General features: G+C 43.3%; 1 protein-coding gene across 5 annotated transcripts; it reads left to right on the top strand.

Annotated features, from left to right (window-relative positions):
- The first annotated feature begins 986 nt into the window (after positions 1-986).
- Positions 987-19,649, top strand: Megf8 (multiple EGF like domains 8). 5 transcript variants are annotated; one of them, XM_071701811.1, is made up of 17 exons: positions 987-1,460; positions 2,396-2,710; positions 2,791-2,954; positions 3,269-3,546; positions 3,723-3,907; positions 4,132-4,453; positions 4,768-5,012; positions 5,495-5,728; positions 5,859-6,146; positions 6,389-6,526; positions 6,610-6,854; positions 6,948-7,565; positions 7,903-9,132; positions 9,250-13,186; positions 13,524-13,541; positions 13,634-13,821; positions 14,194-19,649. In XM_071701811.1, exons 2-17 carry the CDS (start codon positions 2,506-2,508, stop codon positions 15,019-15,021), a joined length of 9,123 nt encoding a protein of 3,040 aa, XP_071557912.1. In that variant the 5' UTR covers positions 987-1,460; positions 2,396-2,505; the 3' UTR covers positions 15,022-19,649. The 5 variants fall into 5 exon arrangements, with proteins under 5 accessions (XP_071557912.1, XP_071557915.1, XP_071557913.1 ...); XM_071701812.1 differs by lacking the exon at positions 987-1,460 and adding an exon at positions 1,518-1,877; XM_071701813.1 differs by lacking the exon at positions 987-1,460 and adding an exon at positions 2,228-2,332.
- Positions 19,650-19,725: the final 76 nt, after the last annotated feature.

The raw sequence follows: 19,725 nt of genomic DNA, 5'->3' as shown, positions 1-19,725 counted from the left end.
CGCGTCGCTTACATTTTTTACGAATTATTATCGTTGAAATATGAATTAAAAAAAAATAATCACAAAGGACATCCGCCGCTCGTATCTTTATATATTATCTGGAAATTATCAAAATGATATATTGCCTTTGTTAAAGCGTACATTATCAATCATTTTTATCACGTATATATTTTTTGGACAATTTTTATTTATGCATTTCAAATATATAAAAGATCATCAGGTATTTTTGCACACACACACACCCCCCCAGAAAAGTATCGAAGCAATAAATGAATATAAAGCTAAATTATCGATGTACACACCGTCAGTAGATTTTATAAATATATAAATCTGTTTTGTGTTATATTATTTTCCTATATTATTATATCATATTATATATAACAAATAACTCTCGAATAACACGGTACTTTTGAATTGCACGGATCGAATCTGGAATAGCACGGTAAAAAATTGTGACAACCCTACTTTTTATAAACCTTTCTTTTAAATAATTCCTTGGAACCAACTGCCCAATTTTACATATCTGGAGTCTTGAATTGCACAGTTTTCAATAGCGCACAGAATCAATTATAATTGTAGTAAGGGTTATTCAAGAGGATTTTCTGTATTATATTATAAATATCAATTATACAGTATAAAAAATTAAAAAAATTACAGACACAGAAGGGAAAAACTCCCGCACAATCTTCGCGCCGATGCGACGCGAGGTCGGGCGATAGTATCGATAGTATCGGACTGCAGACTGCACTAGTTCAGAGTTTGTCCTTTTCCTTCCAATGTGGAGTAAAAAGGATAAACTCTGAACTAGTGCAGCCAGTTCAGCAATAGAGAAAACAGACCCGTAATAGCGTCCGTAAATGGACGCCGCGGTGCTTCCCCCACCCTGGGCGCGACCATAAAAAGCAATGCATACAGCGGGGCGCGGGGCCAGCGGAGCGGGCGAGCGGGGGCAGTCGAAGTCGAAGCTCGAAGCGTCAACGAGAACGAGGCGAAGCACCGTGCCGACTGGCGCGGTTTCACGGCGTTTTACGTGGTTTTACGTCACGATCGCCTGGCCTGGCCCGTCTCGCGCCCGTCGCGGCACGTCGCACGTTCCTCGCCCCGCGACGAGGTCTAAGGTTGTCGCCGACGAACTAGGTGCTCGGCGCGGTACCCGAAGATTCGGGCAGCAAGCTCGCGACTTTCCTGCCGTGATGTTTTGATACGCTCTCGTCCCTGTCCCGCTCTTTCCCTTCCATCTATCTTTCTCTCTCTCTCTCTCTCCCCCCCCCCCCCTTCCCTTTACCTGCATCTTCTGCCGGATTCTGGAGGATGCCCTGCGACTCCGTCCCGTCGACGAAGGTGTGAACCGTTCCCAGGAACGTTTTCCCGAGGCCAGTTGCTCCGGAGCTTATTATGCTGTACTCGTCGCCGTCGTCGCCGTCGCCGTCACCGTCGCCGTCACCGTCGTCCCGTGATAGGTGCGGAAAGTTCATGGGCACGTGTGTGCGTGTGCGTGTGCGTGCGCGTGCATGCGTGTATTCGCGCGCAGTCCAGTCCCGCGGACACGCGTACGCGCGCGCGAGTGTGTGTGCGTGCGTGCTATGTCATTTGCTTATTTGTGCTTATTTGCAAATTGATCAGGAGCCGAGAGCCTTGCGTTCACGCGCGATGCTGGATAGCTGGATCGCCACCGGGGGGGGATTGTCCTTCAACACGTTTGCACGGCATGTGTGTCGCGCTAGGAACGTTTCGCGCGCTCACCCGTGGCGTTTTGCCGTTTTGTTAATAAGAGATTGTTGATCGTCGGGTGTTCCTTCGATTAACAATATCCCCCCCTCTCTCCCGGGGGCGCCAAGTATTTTGTCTCGCTCTGCGACGATCATCTTTGCAGCATGGTACAGAAATACGTCAATGATACAGTCCCGGAAAACTCGGTTGCATTGTGTACTTTTGCAAAATATGTCACTACCCGAGACTCGTCTCCTTACGCGTTATGTAAAAGTTTGGACGGTTCAACGTGTGTCTCTCGCCGTAAATTCTGGAGTAAATTATTGCTGTGCTCTGAATACAATATTAATATTTCAAAACTCGAGGATGATACCTTGGCTATGTGTTTCTAACACCTGCAGTTCGCTTCTCAATGCATGCCTGGATATGAATATTACTGTATGTTATCGCGAAACTTGAGATATCTGACATGTCAAAGATATTGAACATTGTAAAACGGTATTTAAAGTCTAAGCATATGTCGTATCCCGCAAACTCTGCGTTAATCTCTGCGTTAATCTCTGCAATGTGACATGCAGCTGTGCAAATTTATTCTTGGATGGATGAAGATGTCTCTTATCTGGTATCAAAACCTCAATGACACCATGTAGATAAAATAATAAACTGTACGTCCTTTTTTTTCCAGATATGACTCTCTCTGTATATACCGCACCCTGTAATTGCTCAAGGAATTATCTGATGTCTATGAATGATGACCTGTATGCTGTTAAACGACATTGAGGTGAACACGCTGTGATGGGGTGGACGATATCCACCACAGCATGGATTGTCATATGGGGCTGCCTGCTGCCGGGCTTCTATTTAGCTCCGCAGGCATCTCCAAAGCAAGTGCCGTGCGATAAGACGAGAAAGGTCTTTACGGACTCGTGGGGAATCATCAGCGATGGTCCCATGGGCTCGAATTATACTCAAGATTCTCACTGCGAGTGGCTCATCAAAGGTACGGATAAAAGTATTTACCGTTCTTACAGCAGTAAAGTACAACTAATATGCAATTCACATTACTTGTCTCTGTTGCAGCTAACCATAGCCGCCAATTTATTACATTAAGCTTTCGAACGATGGGCACAGAATGTAGTTATGACTATGTGTTTGTTTATGATGGGGATTCCTTTCGCTCACCGCTTCTGGGTAGTTTTAGTGGCAAGACGGAGCCGCAGCAAGTGACGTCATCATCTGGTTATGTAAGTATGCGTATCCCACGGTAATAACGTTGATAATGGATTACAGATTAAAGATTTTACAGAGTGGCGTATTATCTGCATTAACGATTGATGTTATATGGCACGAATTAAATATAAAAAATATAATTTTTCATAATAAAAGATTATGTAAACTAGTTATGGATATAAAAATATATTGAAACACTATATAATTAAAATATAATGTAGGTTACTACTAAAATTATGTAACAATAATGAACAGAAATGAAACATGATATAAAATATTGTTGTTATATAGCGCGAGATACTATAACATTATTGTTTTTATTTTACAGATGTTGATATTATTATATAGTGACACAAATTACGTCCTAGATGGTTTTCATGCAGAATTTTCGGTCACGGATTGTCCGAACAATTGTACTCATCATGGAAAGTGCATTAACAATACGTGCTTCTGCGAAAACGATTGGGGAGGTAAAGATTGTTCCCGAGCTCTCTGTCCAAACAATTGCAGTCACGCCGGTGTTTGTGGGATAAAAAGATGCAAATGCAACAATGGATACTCTGGACAATCTTGTTCTTTGCATAAAACACATCCAGAAGGAAATCGGTATGTTGGCCTGTTAAATTATACGTCTTTGCTTTATACTTACATTATTATTTAACGATAAAATAAAATTACTTTTTTTTATATTTTGTATTAAATTTTACATATATTAAAGTGTAATAATAGATGGGACGTGTAGAAATAAAAAGATCTCTATAATAATCTAATTATTTATGTAGGTGGCATTGGCTTTCACATTCGGAAGGTGGACTAAGATCACGCGCAGCTCATACCGCGATTTATGTTCAGGAAACAGACTCACTTTATGTTTTCGGCGGTTACGATCTCAATTATATACTCAGTGACTTAGAAGTATACAGGTTTAGCACAAGTCAGTGGGAAGACGAATACGGAAGTGTATTAGGTAAATATAAATTAATGCACAAATTTCACGTAAGAATCTTAGGATAAATTGTTATATTTCTTTATAATCTTTGTAATTATATTTTAATTACATTTTTTCATCTTTTGTATATAATAAATAATATTAATTTATTACAATGTACATCATGATAAAATTCTTTCTATTTTAAATGTTATAACATTAAAAAAAGAAAATACCTTCTCAATACTGTTTTACGCTCGCAGAAGGTGCTGCATCTGCCGAATATCTAGACCCTACATTGATCGCTACCGAATTACAACGCAATCCTGGTGCCAAAGAGATATACGGCCTACCGACGTCATCTTTATTCTGGAAGGTGCTTTATAGCATCAAAGATAACAATACGTTTGGCCTGCTCGATCGGACTGCTGACGGCGGTCAGCACGGCTCGCGAGAGTTCAGAAATATGCCTAAAGATAAGGAAAATGAGAAAAGCAGAAGTACCATTAGGATCGATAGGAACGACGATCCCAGAAGAAAGCATCCGCGAAATATAAGACCGCATTATTCGCAAATGTCAACAAGGTAGTAAGTGACAGATCACGCTCATTAATTCAATATCTCGAAAACAATCTTGGAAACCCAGAATAATACGCTGCTAACTTTGTATTTTATTCATGTAGATAAGCTTGGTAAGCTCTCTGTACATACAAAATGCTTATTACAAATTACGTGCTTTTAATTGGAAATTTTATCATAAGTAAAGATTCATCAAATTTAGTTCAAGTGATTACTGCATGTAAAATTTTATATGTCCATGATTCTTCACGAAAGGAGCATTTAATGCTTCCCTATACAATTAAGATTAAAGTAATATTTTATTACATGTTTGTTTATAGAAGATATCGCAGAAATTTGGAAAACTTACACAGAGAACGTGACGCAACGGATATGCAGAACGATGACATGAAATGGGAAGAGCAAATCGTGGCGGGATCTTCGGAAGATAATATTTTCATGTCAGAGTTTACGGATCCGAAATTAACCACGAGTGATTCGCTGAAGGAGGAAGTTACAGAGCCAACCATTGACGAATTACCCAAGCCGAGTCCTCGATACGGTCACGCTGCGTGTAAATACCAAGGTCTGTCGATATAGCGCTTACTAATCTACGCCCATAAAAACACGATAAAAAATTTTATACTGCAGAAATAAAGGAATTTGCTGCTAATTTTGTACGAAAATCAACACGTTGAAATTTATTACGTTTTATAGCGCTAATTAATATAAGGTGGAACGAATAGTAGATAAGACCTTGTTTCGGAACCATTATTTTTATTTTACTTTTATCTGTTTTGAATCAGCAAAACTGGATTGGTATAATAATGAATCTAGAAATGGAAATGTTTCTTGAAAATATGTTTAATGAGAAAGAAGGAAAGGGAAATCTGTCAGTTGCACTTATTACAAATATAGACAAAAAATGAAAAAGATCATAAAAAATTACTGTGATTTACTATCATAGCACTTTAAGCAAATTATCGTATAATTTATAATTTAAAAAATCGTGAACTTTAAACTAAGCAATTATCATTGGCAAAACGAATAAAGTCTTTGTATTTTCAGATGGCTTTGTGGTCTATGGAGGAAAGGTGCAAGACGGTTCTCTATCGAACGAGCTGTGGCATTACAATGTGAAAAAACGCATGTGGACTTTACGAGCTAAAAACTCCCCCTTCTACCCACCCAGACTCACAAGGCACACTCTAACTTTGGCAGGCGACTATATCTATCTGTTCGGAGGTAGTACCGTTGATGGAGAGTTCTCGTCCAGCCTCTATAAGATCAAGTTGCGTTTAGGTAAGTTCAAATTGATTTATCTTCAGTTTATTAAAGTGAAAAAAAATCCAAAGAATGTATATTTATACTTTCCATACACATGAAACATGTAGTTTATACTGAAAAATATTAGCGTAACCCATAATTATAGAGGATCCTACGGCAATTAACGAGAGGTGGATAGAAGTGCGACCTCGAGGCGGCAAGGAACTTGATGTACGCGTGGTAGCGCATTCGACTGTATATCATCGTGCAACCAATTCTCTCTTGGTGTACGGCGGCGTGGTCGCCAGCGTTGCCCGTTTCAGTAAATTGTCGGATCGAATGTTTGTCTTTCAACTGGACAGAAAGGTCTGGTCCGAGATCCATTATCCGAGAGCGCACTTGCGAGACACGTACGTGCCGAGAGAACGCGCGTTTCACACATGTAATATCATAGGTAATTATCTGTTATTATTAAGTAAAATAAGTTTTAGAATAAAACATATAAATATAGATATATAACTTTTTTTTCTTTAAATTACGTGTATAAAGCTTGTTTTATGTAAAAATACATACTATAAATAATGCTAAAATCGTACATAAATTGTTTTTTATGTATATAAATTCGATGATAGATTTATAGTGTCTAATGCATTTTAAAATTTAAAATACATAATGCTTTATTTATTATTACCGCAGGAAATTATCTGGTGGTATTCGGTGGATATTCTCATAGACATAACAAGGAGGAGATCTGTTACGATAACCAGATGTATCTTTATCATCTTGGTTGTCATGCTTGGGTGAGCCACGATGTGTTGGGCTTAAACGATAAAGGTAAGGCAAATTTAATTTATTTTACATAAAATTTATTTTATATTGATTTAAGAATACCGAAAATTTATTTGTTTACTTCTTAGATTCTCGTTATCCTAAGCAGCAGGGTGTATTCGCTCATGCGGCACATGTACGTAACGGAAATACCTTGCTACTCGTTGGTGGATATCATGGCAATGTAAATGCAGATCTTCTCGCATATACTTTGCCGCCCATGTTAGCACCGGGAGACGAGGATTACGTCGAGCCAGAGCAAATTTGTTCGAGACACAAGAGCCTAATGGAGTGCGCGGCAAATCCCGAATGTGGCTGGTGTTCTGCGGATGAGGTATTTTACTTACTAATCTCACCCCCTATACGTATTCACAAAACAATTCTCGTTTTTACGCTCTAATGTGTGAAATTTCCTGGCACATTGCAGATATGCTACGGTCGGACGATAGGTAGCAATTGCACGACGAATTTACAGACAACGCGTTGTCCGGGAGTCTGTCCTGCCTTAGGCGACTGTCACTCTTGTCTGATACACGGCCAGCCCGGTGGTGGTTGGGGCACGAATTTCCGCGGTAAGAAGTCCGTCTCAAATAAACTAAATTTGGGCACGTGCACATGGTGTGTCCAAAACGCTCGCTGTCATCACAAAGATGACAATTACGGGGTATGCGGCCTGCGGGACGACACGCCTTCGCAGATACCGGGCTGGTGGGGTTCGAAAGGCACGGAAATTATCAAGGTCGAAGAGTGTCGAGAGATGGACAAGAGACCGGGTTTGACTTTCCTCAAGTACAAGCCACCAGTGAACTTCAGCCAGCCCGATTCAGTCGCCATAGTGAACGCGACCACGGTCGACTTCAATGTACCATCCATGCAAGGCGCGAAGACGGAATCGGCGCTGGGCGGCGAGATGATCGCCAGGCTAACCGGCTTCCTTAGACCGCCAAATTACCTTTGGGACAGTGCGGCAGAGCATCTGAAGATCTGCGTCAGTTATAACAGTGCGACACTTCACGTATCGCGAGACGATAATCCTGATAAGCTGGTGAGTTATTTTTACCGTTTAGCAACTATGCCATACTTTCTAATTGTATTGGAAAGTCATAAAAATGATAAAAATTATTAAAGAAGAATTCGAGTGGCATTACTTGACGATTACACCATCGGCGTGCGCTAACTGCTCCAACTACATCTCCCGTGAGTCCTGTGTGGGCACCAATTTAAAGACAGTGTTTAAAAAAATTATTTAAAATAATTTTGCTTTTAATTATTAAAGAAAAGAGAATTGGAATATTCTTGTAGCACATAAACCGATCGAATGACTTTAATGTATTTAAGTTTTACTATAATTAAACTATCCATAATTTTTAATTTCTGCTCAGGAACTGGTCGCTAATCTAACCGCGGAGACATCGCAATGTATACCGACGAAATGGGTAGATAGTGGATATCCGATGGAGCTGCAGGCGGGCCGTTATCTGTTGGACTTCGAGTCGAAAAGAATGGTGACCGCGAGCTACGCTTATGCGAGTAAAATGGAAATTACGCATAACAAGAAGATGGAGAATCCGAAAGTCTTTACTTTCGAGTATCTAGAACCGTATCAGAACGGCTCGTGCCATCAGTACGGGAACTGCCTGCACTGCTTGACTGATTCCTCGTGTGGTTGGTGTGACATTACCAATCAATGCCTATCGCGCTCCACCAACGAGACAGAAAGCTGCGCGGTAGACGTGGACTGGGATGAGGAGCGCGGCGAGACGATACGCGAGTGGCATTACTTGACGATTACACCATCGGCGTGCGCTAACTGCTCCAACTACATCTCCTGTGAGTCCTGTGTGGGCACCAACTTGTGCGAATGGTGGACAGAGGAGGCGAGGTGCGCACGAATCGGTCGACTACCCGATGCCGTGGTGAGTTTGGATCAGTGTCCGATCCCGTGCCGACAACGCTCCAATTGCACGCAGTGCCTGGACGAGCGCGGTAGATGCGTGTGGTGCGAGGCCACGCGGGAGTGCTTCTCGTTCTCCGTGTATACGTCGGAGTACCAGTTTGGCCTATGTCGAGAGTGGATGGACCAGGCGGGCCTGATGGGCGTCACGTCGCGCAGCGGCTCATCGCTCACCGGCAACGATCAGTGCAAGAGCTGCAGCCGGCACTCCAACTGCTCCAGTTGTCTGCATTCGCTCAGCTGCGGCTGGTGCTACAGCCTGGAGAATCCCATCACCGGCATGTGCGTCCAGGGCGATTTCAATCAGGCTCACGTCAACTGCAGCGCGGTCATCAACGAGTACCGGAATAGCAGTCTAAGGGCCGACGAGTCTGGCTGGGCGTACGCGCAGTGTCCGGATGTAGATGAGTGCGATCTCGGCTTGCACGACTGCCATCCCGATGCGCTTTGCACTAATACCCACGGCAGCTTTAGCTGTCAGTGCAAGCGCGGTTTTAACGGCGACGGCAAAGAGAATTGTACCAAGACCTGTTATGAGAGGTGCGTCAATGGTTATTGCAGCGAGGCTCCGGATTACAAGTGTGAGTGCAACCTGGGCTGGACCGGACCAGATTGTCGGACCAACTGCGGCTGTTACAACCATTCCACGTGCCTGCAGGTACAACAAACAAAAATTGTACACAGAAAATCACAACTTGTTCCTTGATTCCTAATTCTCGAAAATTTGCAATCGGTTTTTTAATTAATAATATTGCTATCTTAATTCGATTTTCAGGGACCAGGCATCTGCGACGAATGTCAAGACTGGACGACTGGACGCTACTGCGAAGAATGTAAGGCAGGAAGTTACGGGAACGCGACCACGCCATTGGGCTGTCGCGAATGCAACTGCAACGGGCACGGCGATGTGGAGCTCGACGTTTGCGATCGACAAACCGGCATGTGTTTCTGCCGCGATAACACCGAGGGCGATAAGTGCCAGCGTTGCAAACGGGGCTACTACGGAGATCCGCGAGACGGCGGAATGTGCTACTACGGCTGCATGTCTCGGGGTATGTTGGGTGGCGAGGGAAATGGGAAACAGGGCCTTGGTAGTCGACACTCGCAATCTTCGCTCTGGGACAATTATATGGGCGACTCGCCGACGAGAGAGTGCCTGTGGATTGTCAGTCCCGAGACGGCTCTCTCTTTGGATGCGACCCCAACGATTCAGAGCGTGATACAATTCACTATCCACGATGACATCAATGTAAGTTGCCAGGAGAACAGCGTATACGTGTATGACGGTCTGCCCGAGTTCGTTTCATCTACCGGTGGTCATCAGAGCCAATTATTGGGCGTGTATTGCACGGAGAGCACCAACTATCCAGTGACGGTGGAGGCGAAATCCGGGTTTCTAACAGTGCACTATAAGCAGTTGGACGAAGTGGAGGGTTTTAATGCGAGCTACGTGATAATGACGTGCAACAACTGCCCGGGGAACCGCGAGTGCCGCAACGGTAACTGTCTCTGCAAATCCGGTTACGTCGGCATCAACTGCGACGTGGAGATCTGTCCGAATAACTGCACTGCTTCTGAGAAACGTGGCGTCTGCGACAAGGGCTATGGCCGTTGCGTTTGCGTGCCAGGCTACGGCGGTCGCGACTGCTCAATCCAGCTCAAAAACTATCAACTAATATTTACGGAACTCTTCAATTCAGAATATTTGGCCGATCATCTGGATCACTTGAGGAAGACGCTGCCGCGCTTCGGACACAGCCTAGTGGCCGATCGGCGCGGCAGTCTGTGGATGTTCGGCGGTTACTCGCTCAGCCACGGACCTCTGAACGACATCAGACTCTTCGACACGAAGAACAACACGTGGATGCCAGTGACAGTGGAATCTACGTCGGAGGCGTCCATGCCGCAGGGCCGCTACTTTCACGCCGCCGAAATTGTTCACAGTAGGCAACAGATCTACGTCTACGGTGGCCTATCAATGAAGGACGAGGACGTACAAGGACTGTCGAACAATACCCTCAACGACTTTTGGAAATTCAGTTTGCAGAACCAGCGATGGAGCCAAATCGTGCAGGACGAGTCAAAGAAGGAGCCACTGCCTTTAGCCGGTCACACATTGACCTTGCGTAGAGACGGAGAATCGGAGAGCCTGATTCTGATCGGTGGTTTCAGTCCTAAGTACGGATACCTAGATACGGTCTGGGAGTTCAATCTGGAGACTGAGACCTGGGACACAGTGAACACTACAGGGAACGGACCCCTAGGTGTTTACGGCCATTCCACGGTATATCACAGTAAGTCCGATAGCTTCTACGTCTTCGGTGGCTACACTTATGCGATAAATAGAACGTTTATTTCGAACAAATTGTACGCCTTAAAGTATAAGACACGAACGTGGTCTGTACTGCCACCCTTCGAGGACTTCACCGATGGCAGCAGTTTACCTCAAGCTAGATTCCTTCATTCCGCGGTCACGACGGACGAATACATGGTGATATTTGGCGGTCGGCAAAATCCTCACAACACATCGGACTCGCTAATAGCGTACAAATACTCGTGCAATATGTGGATAAGTTTAATAACGAAAGACATGGAGACGATCGGCAGGCCGCCCCCGCCGGCGTACGCCCACGCGATGACTCATGCCGATCCAGAGTCGAACGCCGTTTACGTTGTTGGCGGCTTCGACGGTGGTATCAAGAGTCACGTCACGTTGATCAACATACCGGAGGATCTGTGCAATCTGTGGAAGGATAAGAACACGTGCAGAAAATATTTCGGTTGCTCGTTCTGCGCCGTCACCACTCTCAACGGTACCAACACCTCCCTCTGTTTCTCGAACGAGGTGTCGAGCAACCGAGGCGACAAGTGTGACATCAACGTGACTCAGGCGCAACGATCAAACGGGATGTCCTGCAACTCGATGTGGACGAACAGGACTTGCGATAACTTCAGGACCTGCACGGAGTGTCTTGCGAAGTGGCCGTATTACGAAGAGCACGACCCGGTTTGTAAGTGGTGCACCAACTGTCCGCACGGTATGGGCAAGTGCATCTCGACGAAAAGTGACTGCGACGAGCAGCAGAAGTCGAACAAATGCAGTTCATCGGTGACCACCGTGAGTCAATGTGGGGAACGGCTGTGCCCGGCGAGCGACTGCGAGAAATGCAACAGCCTGGACAAATGCGTGTGGACGAGGCAGGTTCTGAAAACCAACGAATTGGGACTGAAGCTAACGAGCGAGCCGGTCTACGACTGGAACTGCGTGCTGCTCGAAATCTTCGAGCGGTCCAGCATCAAGCTGAGCAGCGCGCAGTGCGAGAAGAGGTGCTCCGAGCACGAGGACTGCAGAAGCTGCCTGAAGGGTACCGGGGCCGAGGGTGGATGGAGCGAGTGCCGGTGGTCTACGCAATTGAACGAGTGCATCTCCCCATCGTACCAGCCACTTTACTGCGCCGGCGGAGTTTGCGGCTTGGTGCTGCGTAGCCCGGACATGGACCACTGCCCGGAGCCGTGCTCGGTGTTCAAGCAGTGCAGCACCTGCCTGAAGCACTCGCATTGCGGCTGGTGTTCCCTGGACTCTGCCAATATAACCGGTCAAGGAATATGCACGGAGGGATCGCTCGAGGCACCGGCGGACCATCCGGCCGGCGGTACGTGCGAGATGCTTTATCGTCAACACTTCCCGGAGGTCGAGGCGCCGCCGATCACCACGACGTTGCATCCGTATCACGTGGACTCTCTAGAGGCGCAGGACAACGTTACGATGTCGTTGCTCAACGCGATCACTCCAAAACCGGAATTCTCCTGGCACTACGTCCGCTGCCCACCGGAGAACGAGTGCGAGAATGGGCATCATACGTGTTCGCCGAAGAGCGAGAAGTGTTTCGACCTGGAGGAGGGCTTCGAGTGCAAATGCGGGGACGGATACAAGACTGAGACGACCTGGGGGAACGAATTCGGTAAGAAGATCTGCGTGCCCATGTGCACGCAGGGTTGCGTGAGGGGCACGTGCGTGAAGCCCGATCTCTGCCGCTGTGACTTCGGCTACGTCGGCTCGAACTGCTCCATTCAGTGCCAGTGCAACGGGCACAGCGATTGCGCCGGCCCGGACAAGCTCGACAACTGTACGATGTGTCACAACAACACGATGGGGAAGCAATGCGAGAAGTGCCAGCCTCTATACGTCGGCAATCCCGCGGACAACGGTCAGTGCGTGCCGTGTCTCGAGTACTGCAACGGCCACACTCGGATTTGCATCAACGACAGCATGACCGTGCCCGATCCGGACTCGCTGAAAAAGATGCCGACAGAGAAGCTGAACAAGCAGCTGGGGGAGGGACCGGTGGCGAAAGCGAAGTGCATCGATTGCGGGAACAACACGAGAGGCGACAAGTGCGGCGAATGTATGACCGGCTACTTCCGCGGGACGGAGGACCTTCGCGACGTGTGTCGGCCTTGCGAGTGCCACGGCCACGGCTTCACGTGCGATCCCGTGACCGGCGAGAAGTGCAATTGCGGCAACAACACCGAGAGCGAGCCGTCCTGCATCAGCGGCCCGGTGAAGGGCACGAACACGGGCGTCGCGCCGTGCTGGATGGTGCAATGCAGCAAGTGCAGGGAGAATTACGCCGGCACCCCGACGATGGGTCACCAGTGCTACAAGACCGTCACGGTCGACAATAAAATGTGCTTCGACTCGAAATTAATAGGTGAGCGTAAAACCGTGCAAATGAAAAACTAAATCTTTATACAACAACTAATCCAATGCACAAAAATTACCTTACAAGATCTTCATCTGCATAATGTTTTTATTTCTCAACGGTCTATCTACTCGTAATGGCATTTCTATTTCAAAATCACTTCTGTGATTTTTTTTAATTGATGTGAAAATAAATAATTAACATTAGTATCAATCAATACTATTTCGAAAAAATACCGATACTACGATTTTATTTCACAATGTATGTATTTATACTCAACACATTCGACACTTTGATCAAGTAATTATTTTTCTTCTTAAATTGCAACGTTCTATTTTGTGTGGAGGAAATGGAGGGAATATCGGTTCGTATCCTCTTTTTTCTATTACAAGCTATTCGATATCCTGCCGTTTTCGTGCGTCTAAAATGAGATTTTACTCCATTTCTTTACTTCAGACGAGTGCAAGTTGAAACCGAAGCCCCTAAACCCTGGCCAAACCGTCTTCTACATGGTGCAACCGCGATTCATGAACGTGGACATCAGAGTGACGGTGGATGTCACCCAAGGTGCATTGGATCTGTTCTTGAGTCCTCGGGATGATTCCTTCGTCGTCACTTTGAACTCATCGACTGGATATCAAGATGTACGGATTCTTATTTAATTTTTCCATTTGCAAATTTATCTTTGCAAATAAAAATATCAGTTTATTTTGTCAGTAACCCATTTTCTCTTTTTTTTTTTGACGTATCCATTGTTTTTCTTTTTTTTTTCTATTTTGTATCCTAAAGCTCATCTATAAATAAGCTATCTTAAATCTTTGAACTCTTAAACGATCTATAAACTTAGATCACTTTGCCATTATGCTAATATCAAAAACGATTATTTGCTGCATGAAACATATGTATCTCTCATATTTAATAGATTTACATTATTACCAATTTTTATACATTTATAAATTTTCAATGCTTATATCTATCTATCAAAAAGATATCTGAAATACTCATTACATCCACAGGTTGAGCTAGATAACAGATTCAGATTGCGGCCTGATCAGCCCACCAACAGATTCCAGATTGTTGAGTTTCATCCTCACTTTGGAGCAGTTAACGGTACCACTACAGAGCCGACTCGGTGGAATACCGGGCCGCAGTATTTCGTGATGGAGCGCTGGCTCGAAGATGACCTGGCCAGCTTTCTGACGATCGAGAGGCGAAACACCTTCCTGGTGATCCGTAATCTGACGAATCGACTGGTACTGACGTTGCCGCAGGATAAGCACGAGCTGGGCCAGACCAAGTTTCACATCGCGCTGCGAGCGATCGACCCGGCGAATCCGGAGATGAACGGCCGCGCCGCTTACGGGATGATCTTTTTCCGTCAGGATCAACTGCACATCGATCTGTTCGTCTTCTTCTCGTGCTTCTTCTCCTGCTTCTTCCTATTCCTGGCGGTGTGCGTAGTCGCGTGGAAGGCGAAGCAGACGGCGGACTTACGCCGTGCCCGACGTCGTCATGTCGTGGAGATGCTGCACATGGCGAAACGACCGTTTGCCTCTGCGACAATACTCTACGACCGGGACGGCGGCGAGTGTAGCCCGAGCTCGCCGCAACGTAAGGGCAGGCGGGGCAAGCACGTGAGCTTTCACAGCGACGTGAGACCAGTGGCTGTCGAGCCCACCGACGACGGCGTCGCGGCGGTGGCGACGGTGTTCATCAGGCTACCCGGCGGCCGCCAAGCACCCGTCAAACTGGCCCTGGGCAGCTCGCTCATACTCTTGACCAGAGTCTACCCGGTCAACAGCAGAGTGTTTTTAAGACGTAGAAACAGTCACGCGACGAACTGAACCCACGTTACAGTGGAATCTCGACTTTCGAGTTCCACATCTCGGGCACCGATATTCTTGAACTCTTCTCGAACATCGATAAGAGTCACCGACGTTTGAGCAATCTGCTACGGATTACAGTTTGTAATAGAATTTAGGTATAATGGACCTGGAAAATTAGTATATAGATTTAACTGGCAGCCTCTTTTTTTGAGACAGTTTTAACACGATAAAGATAATGGACGAGATGAACTCAGGATATAACGTGAATTTTAACAAAATACGTATTTTACTATCGGAACATACCGCTTATAATTTTATCTTTCCCGTTAGAAAACTGTTCTTTTTTTATTGATCTCACACATTGATTGGCACTAAAGACAGTAACAAGTTAAATCTATAGAACGCAGACATATAAAATAAATATTAATTAACTGTAATATTCCGCCGAATTTTATAACGAATATTGGATTCATGGATCCGGGTACTGTCGGAGAAAATTTTCGGAATCATGGATAGAATCCAGTATATCTAACATATAAAAAATCATGCCATTAAAATTATTCTAGGAGCCTTGTACAATTAGAATTTAAATACGAATACATTCTGTAATTAAGATTTAGAAAAGCATGTATTAAGAAATTCGAGTTTTTCTAAATTTTAAGAATTCGCAAGCAATGATCGACGGATCCAAGGATCTTATATCGTATAGTGCAATCCACTAGACGCTTCAGAGTATCATTTTGTCCTTGTTTAACATTTGATAAACAACAAGGATGAAATGTTTCCAAGAGCGTTTGGAACACCAAGTGGATCACACCCATAGATCTGTAAATTAAGCAATTATTGTTTTTTTCTAACTAGAGATTTAATATTGTACAAGTAGTTATACAAGAGAGGGTCAATCGTAAGTTTATTTAATCTAAATATAATATATATTGTCGTATACCATTCCATGACGAGACTGTACGTTTGTATATACAACAATCTGTAATTATGTATTAATTCGTACTTTATACATTTTTGTAGAAACATTTTACGAGGCGTGGCTTCGCGTCATGGAACATTCGTGACCATTCTCGGAAGCAGGTGAAATCGATTTCGCGCGATTCGTATCGGTTGAACGAACAGTATTAGAATTGTTGATTAGAGATGGAGCTCAACGATGCGTGCGTTAACAAGGTTCCTATGCCAAATTGATTTAGGATGGATATGTGTTGAGCGTCCTAATATAATAATAATATATTATTTATCGTAAGCGGGTGAAGGAAGAAGGCGGAAAGTTTTATTTGGGAAAGAAATGTACATATACACATGAAAGTTGCGAATGCGTGTTGTAAACTTTTATACTAACTGGCGTCGTATGCGTACTGGTTGAAAAACACTTATGCTCGATAGGCGATTTTTTTTATCAGAGATAACGATTACGTATTAGTCAAAACGTATAAGTAATGTGAATGTCGTTAAATATTGGCGATATTGACATTGACGTGCTTAATAATTATCGTTAGAAGCACAAAAATGGGATAATGCAGGGATGGCGTTTTGTTTGAAATTTAAGAGCGAAGTAAAGCCGATGAATTAGGCAAATTTTACAAAAAACGAATACAAAAATTCCCAAAAATAGAATTTTGTTTTTACAAATTTACATGAAAGATTAAATTTGTGTGTGTGTGTGTGTGTGTGTGTGTGCGTGTTGTGTGTGCGTGTGTGTGTGTGTGTGCGCGCGCGCGTGTGTGTGTGTGTGTGTGTGTGTGTGTGTGTGTGTGTGTGTGTGTGTGTGTGTGTGTGTGTATCTATGGATAAAAGAAATTAAGATTTGTGAAATTAAGGATTTGTAGATCCATATAAACGATAGAGAAATAGAATAAATGGCACGTAACGCCAAGAACCTGTGAAATTGAAAATTTACGATCTGAAAAAAAATCTGGGTACTTCGCGATTACATATCACAAGATTTAAATCTATCTTATATACAGTAATATCATATTATTATATAATATCATAGTATTATAATTGTATAACAAATATGAAATATTTCGTGCTTGAGGAATTCTTGCAATGAGCCATCTCTTCGTTATCCCATTTATGTGTTTTGTTCATTTCTGAACTAGGGATAACGTAACGGTACTGAGTAACGAAATGAGAACCTAAAGGCCTCTTTTATGTGCATGCCGTTTTCTTGTTGTATATCGCATAAACGAGGCACGCGTAAGCAAGGGCTTCGGTATCCTGTGTATGCCATCAAATGGCTGAAAAAATACACGAGTGCTCCTCGACCAGGAAACAACATTCGTTGATTAATTATTAAGCGAACACATCGACGATACGACGCGACCAATTTGTTGAATCTCAGTCTTTTCTTGTCACAAAAGTCATTACGCGCAACGCAAACGGGGACTCTTTGTTATGTCACAATACCCCTTAGATGCAGCTACCTGTTCGTCGCAGTTCCTCTCTCTCTCTCTCTCTCTCTCTCTCTCTCTCTCTCTCTCTCTCTCTCTCTCTCTCTCCTCTCTCTCTCTCTCTCTCTCTCTCTCTCTCTCTCTCTCTCTCTCTCTCTCTCTCTCTCTCTCTCTCTCTCTCTCTCTCTCTCTCTCTCTCTCTCTCTCTCTCTCTCTCTCTCTCTCTCTCTCTCTTTCTCTCTGTTTTCTACGATACATATCTAGATCCGAAAATCCACTGAATACAACCTTTGCGATAAAATAAGAGGAACGATCTTTAAAAATTAAGAAGTCACGGAAAATTGAATGTAGAAACCTGAAACTAGGATCAATGGCTAAAATTTGTAGCTCGAGAAATGCCATGTTTTAAGGGGTAACGCCACTCTAGAGTCCCAAAAAAGCCCATTTTTGATAATTTTTTTCAGAAATACAATAATCATAAATGAAAATCGGTTTAATTATATTTATTATCTATATATTAAAGTATAAAAAAATTTTTTATTAATTTTTTATTGACAAAATGGCGGCACCAGAGCCATTGATCCAAAGTGTCTTTTTGCGGAAGTCGGCCAACGGGCGGAATCGAAGCTCCTATAATTTCTGAGCTGGTACAAAAATTCAAAGATTTTTGAAAAATATATAAGATTTTCTATAGAAGTACGTATGGGAATTGCGAAATATCATTTTTTGTAAGAATGGTGCATGTTGGAAAAAAATGTTTCATTTTTCGCTAAAAAATTTCGCACAAAATTGTTTATAAAAAAAGTTTTGTTCAACTTATCGCAAAATCCATACGTATTTCTAAAGATAATGTTATTGTAAAGTTTCACTCAAAATTTCAAGTCAATCGGATAAAAGGTGTTCGAGTTCTGATTCCGCCCGATTTTAAAAAAGCGATTTCGAGAAAAACGCGTTTAAAGAGTTTCAGTTAACATTCACAGATGCATTCCGCGCCGGCAGACGGATTACGAAAAAGGGATAATAGAGATTTTTCCGAGCTTTGAAACCAAGTGTACCTTATTTCTAAGACCTTAAAGCATCGTTTAAGCAAAAAAAAATCGATTTTTTGAAAATTCTAGAGAGGCGTTACCCCTTAAATTGAAAATTATGAAATTATAGATACTCAAGAATCTGTGGAGTCGATAAAATCGAAATTTATGGATTCTAAAATTTGTATAGAAATAGCTTTACACAAGCAGTAAAAAGTTCGCAAAGAGTTGAGTAAATCCATAATATCGGATGTTCATGGAACCGATAAATTTTAAAGATCCATCAAAACTTCCGGTCGAATGAGACCGCCTGTGGATATTCAGCGATCTAAGATCTAGCAATGCGCATTAATCCTTCGGTTTTCAATATCGTCTGTAGATCCTTCGAAGTCACATAAACGTTGAGATTTAAAGTTCCTCTCCAAAACTTATGTAAATTTCGAGGATCTCGCAACCTGTGTACCGGTTGTTGCACCGACGTACAGATCAGCATGACAGGTCACCCTGTACATTCTAAGGACCTACATAAAGTCGAAGAGATTGTTGGAAGGAGGATTGAAATTAATTCGACATTCAAGATTATTAATTAATTCTCGTTTGTTCATTTGTACGCACGAGCGATCGCGCTGTCCTAAATACTCATCCGCGTGGTGCCGTGTAAAGCATGTAAACTCGACTAAGTACACAGAATCGACAGTATATGTACATTTACATAGGTTTACATGCATAGAGATATATATATATTATATTATATTATATATATAATATTAAAAGAAATGATTTAATGAAGAAATGAGAATAGAAATGAGTATAAGTACGAGACCGATGAGTGTATAATTTTTTGGTTGTACAGATCTGAGCGTTATTTCCGAAATAATTCTATTTTATATATTATTATTACATCGCGTCGTCGATGGTAAAAAACGATAATCTTCCAATGCCGGCATTGTATCGAAGAAAAAAAATCGAAGAATTATGGTTTGTCACAAGCGTGATCGAGGACGTACCGCTTCGTAACGAAGGAATAGGTTGTGAAAAGAAAAAAAAAAAGGAAAAGAAACAGAAAATTTAAGTATCGTGCCAGCGGCTGTCGGACTTTTGGTACGAAAGTGCAATTTATCTTCTAGTTCACGCCGCGAGGAGAAACGTAAGGTTGTGCAAACGATGATTAATAAATTGTATTGCGGAAGCTTTAATAAACATACGTAAAACCGAAGCTTTTATTCGGAGCTTATGATCCCTATATATTATAGATATATGTATATATTTACTCACTTTATAACGATCTTATA

The sequence above is a fragment of the Temnothorax nylanderi genome, unplaced genomic scaffold, assembly GCF_030848795.1.
Source record: "Temnothorax nylanderi isolate EJ_2023f unplaced genomic scaffold, tnyl_v1.0 TNYL_tig0027_pilon, whole genome shotgun sequence".
Taxonomy (NCBI): Eukaryota; Metazoa; Arthropoda; class Insecta; order Hymenoptera; family Formicidae; genus Temnothorax; species Temnothorax nylanderi.
This window is presented reverse-complemented; position numbering and strand designations above follow the sequence as displayed.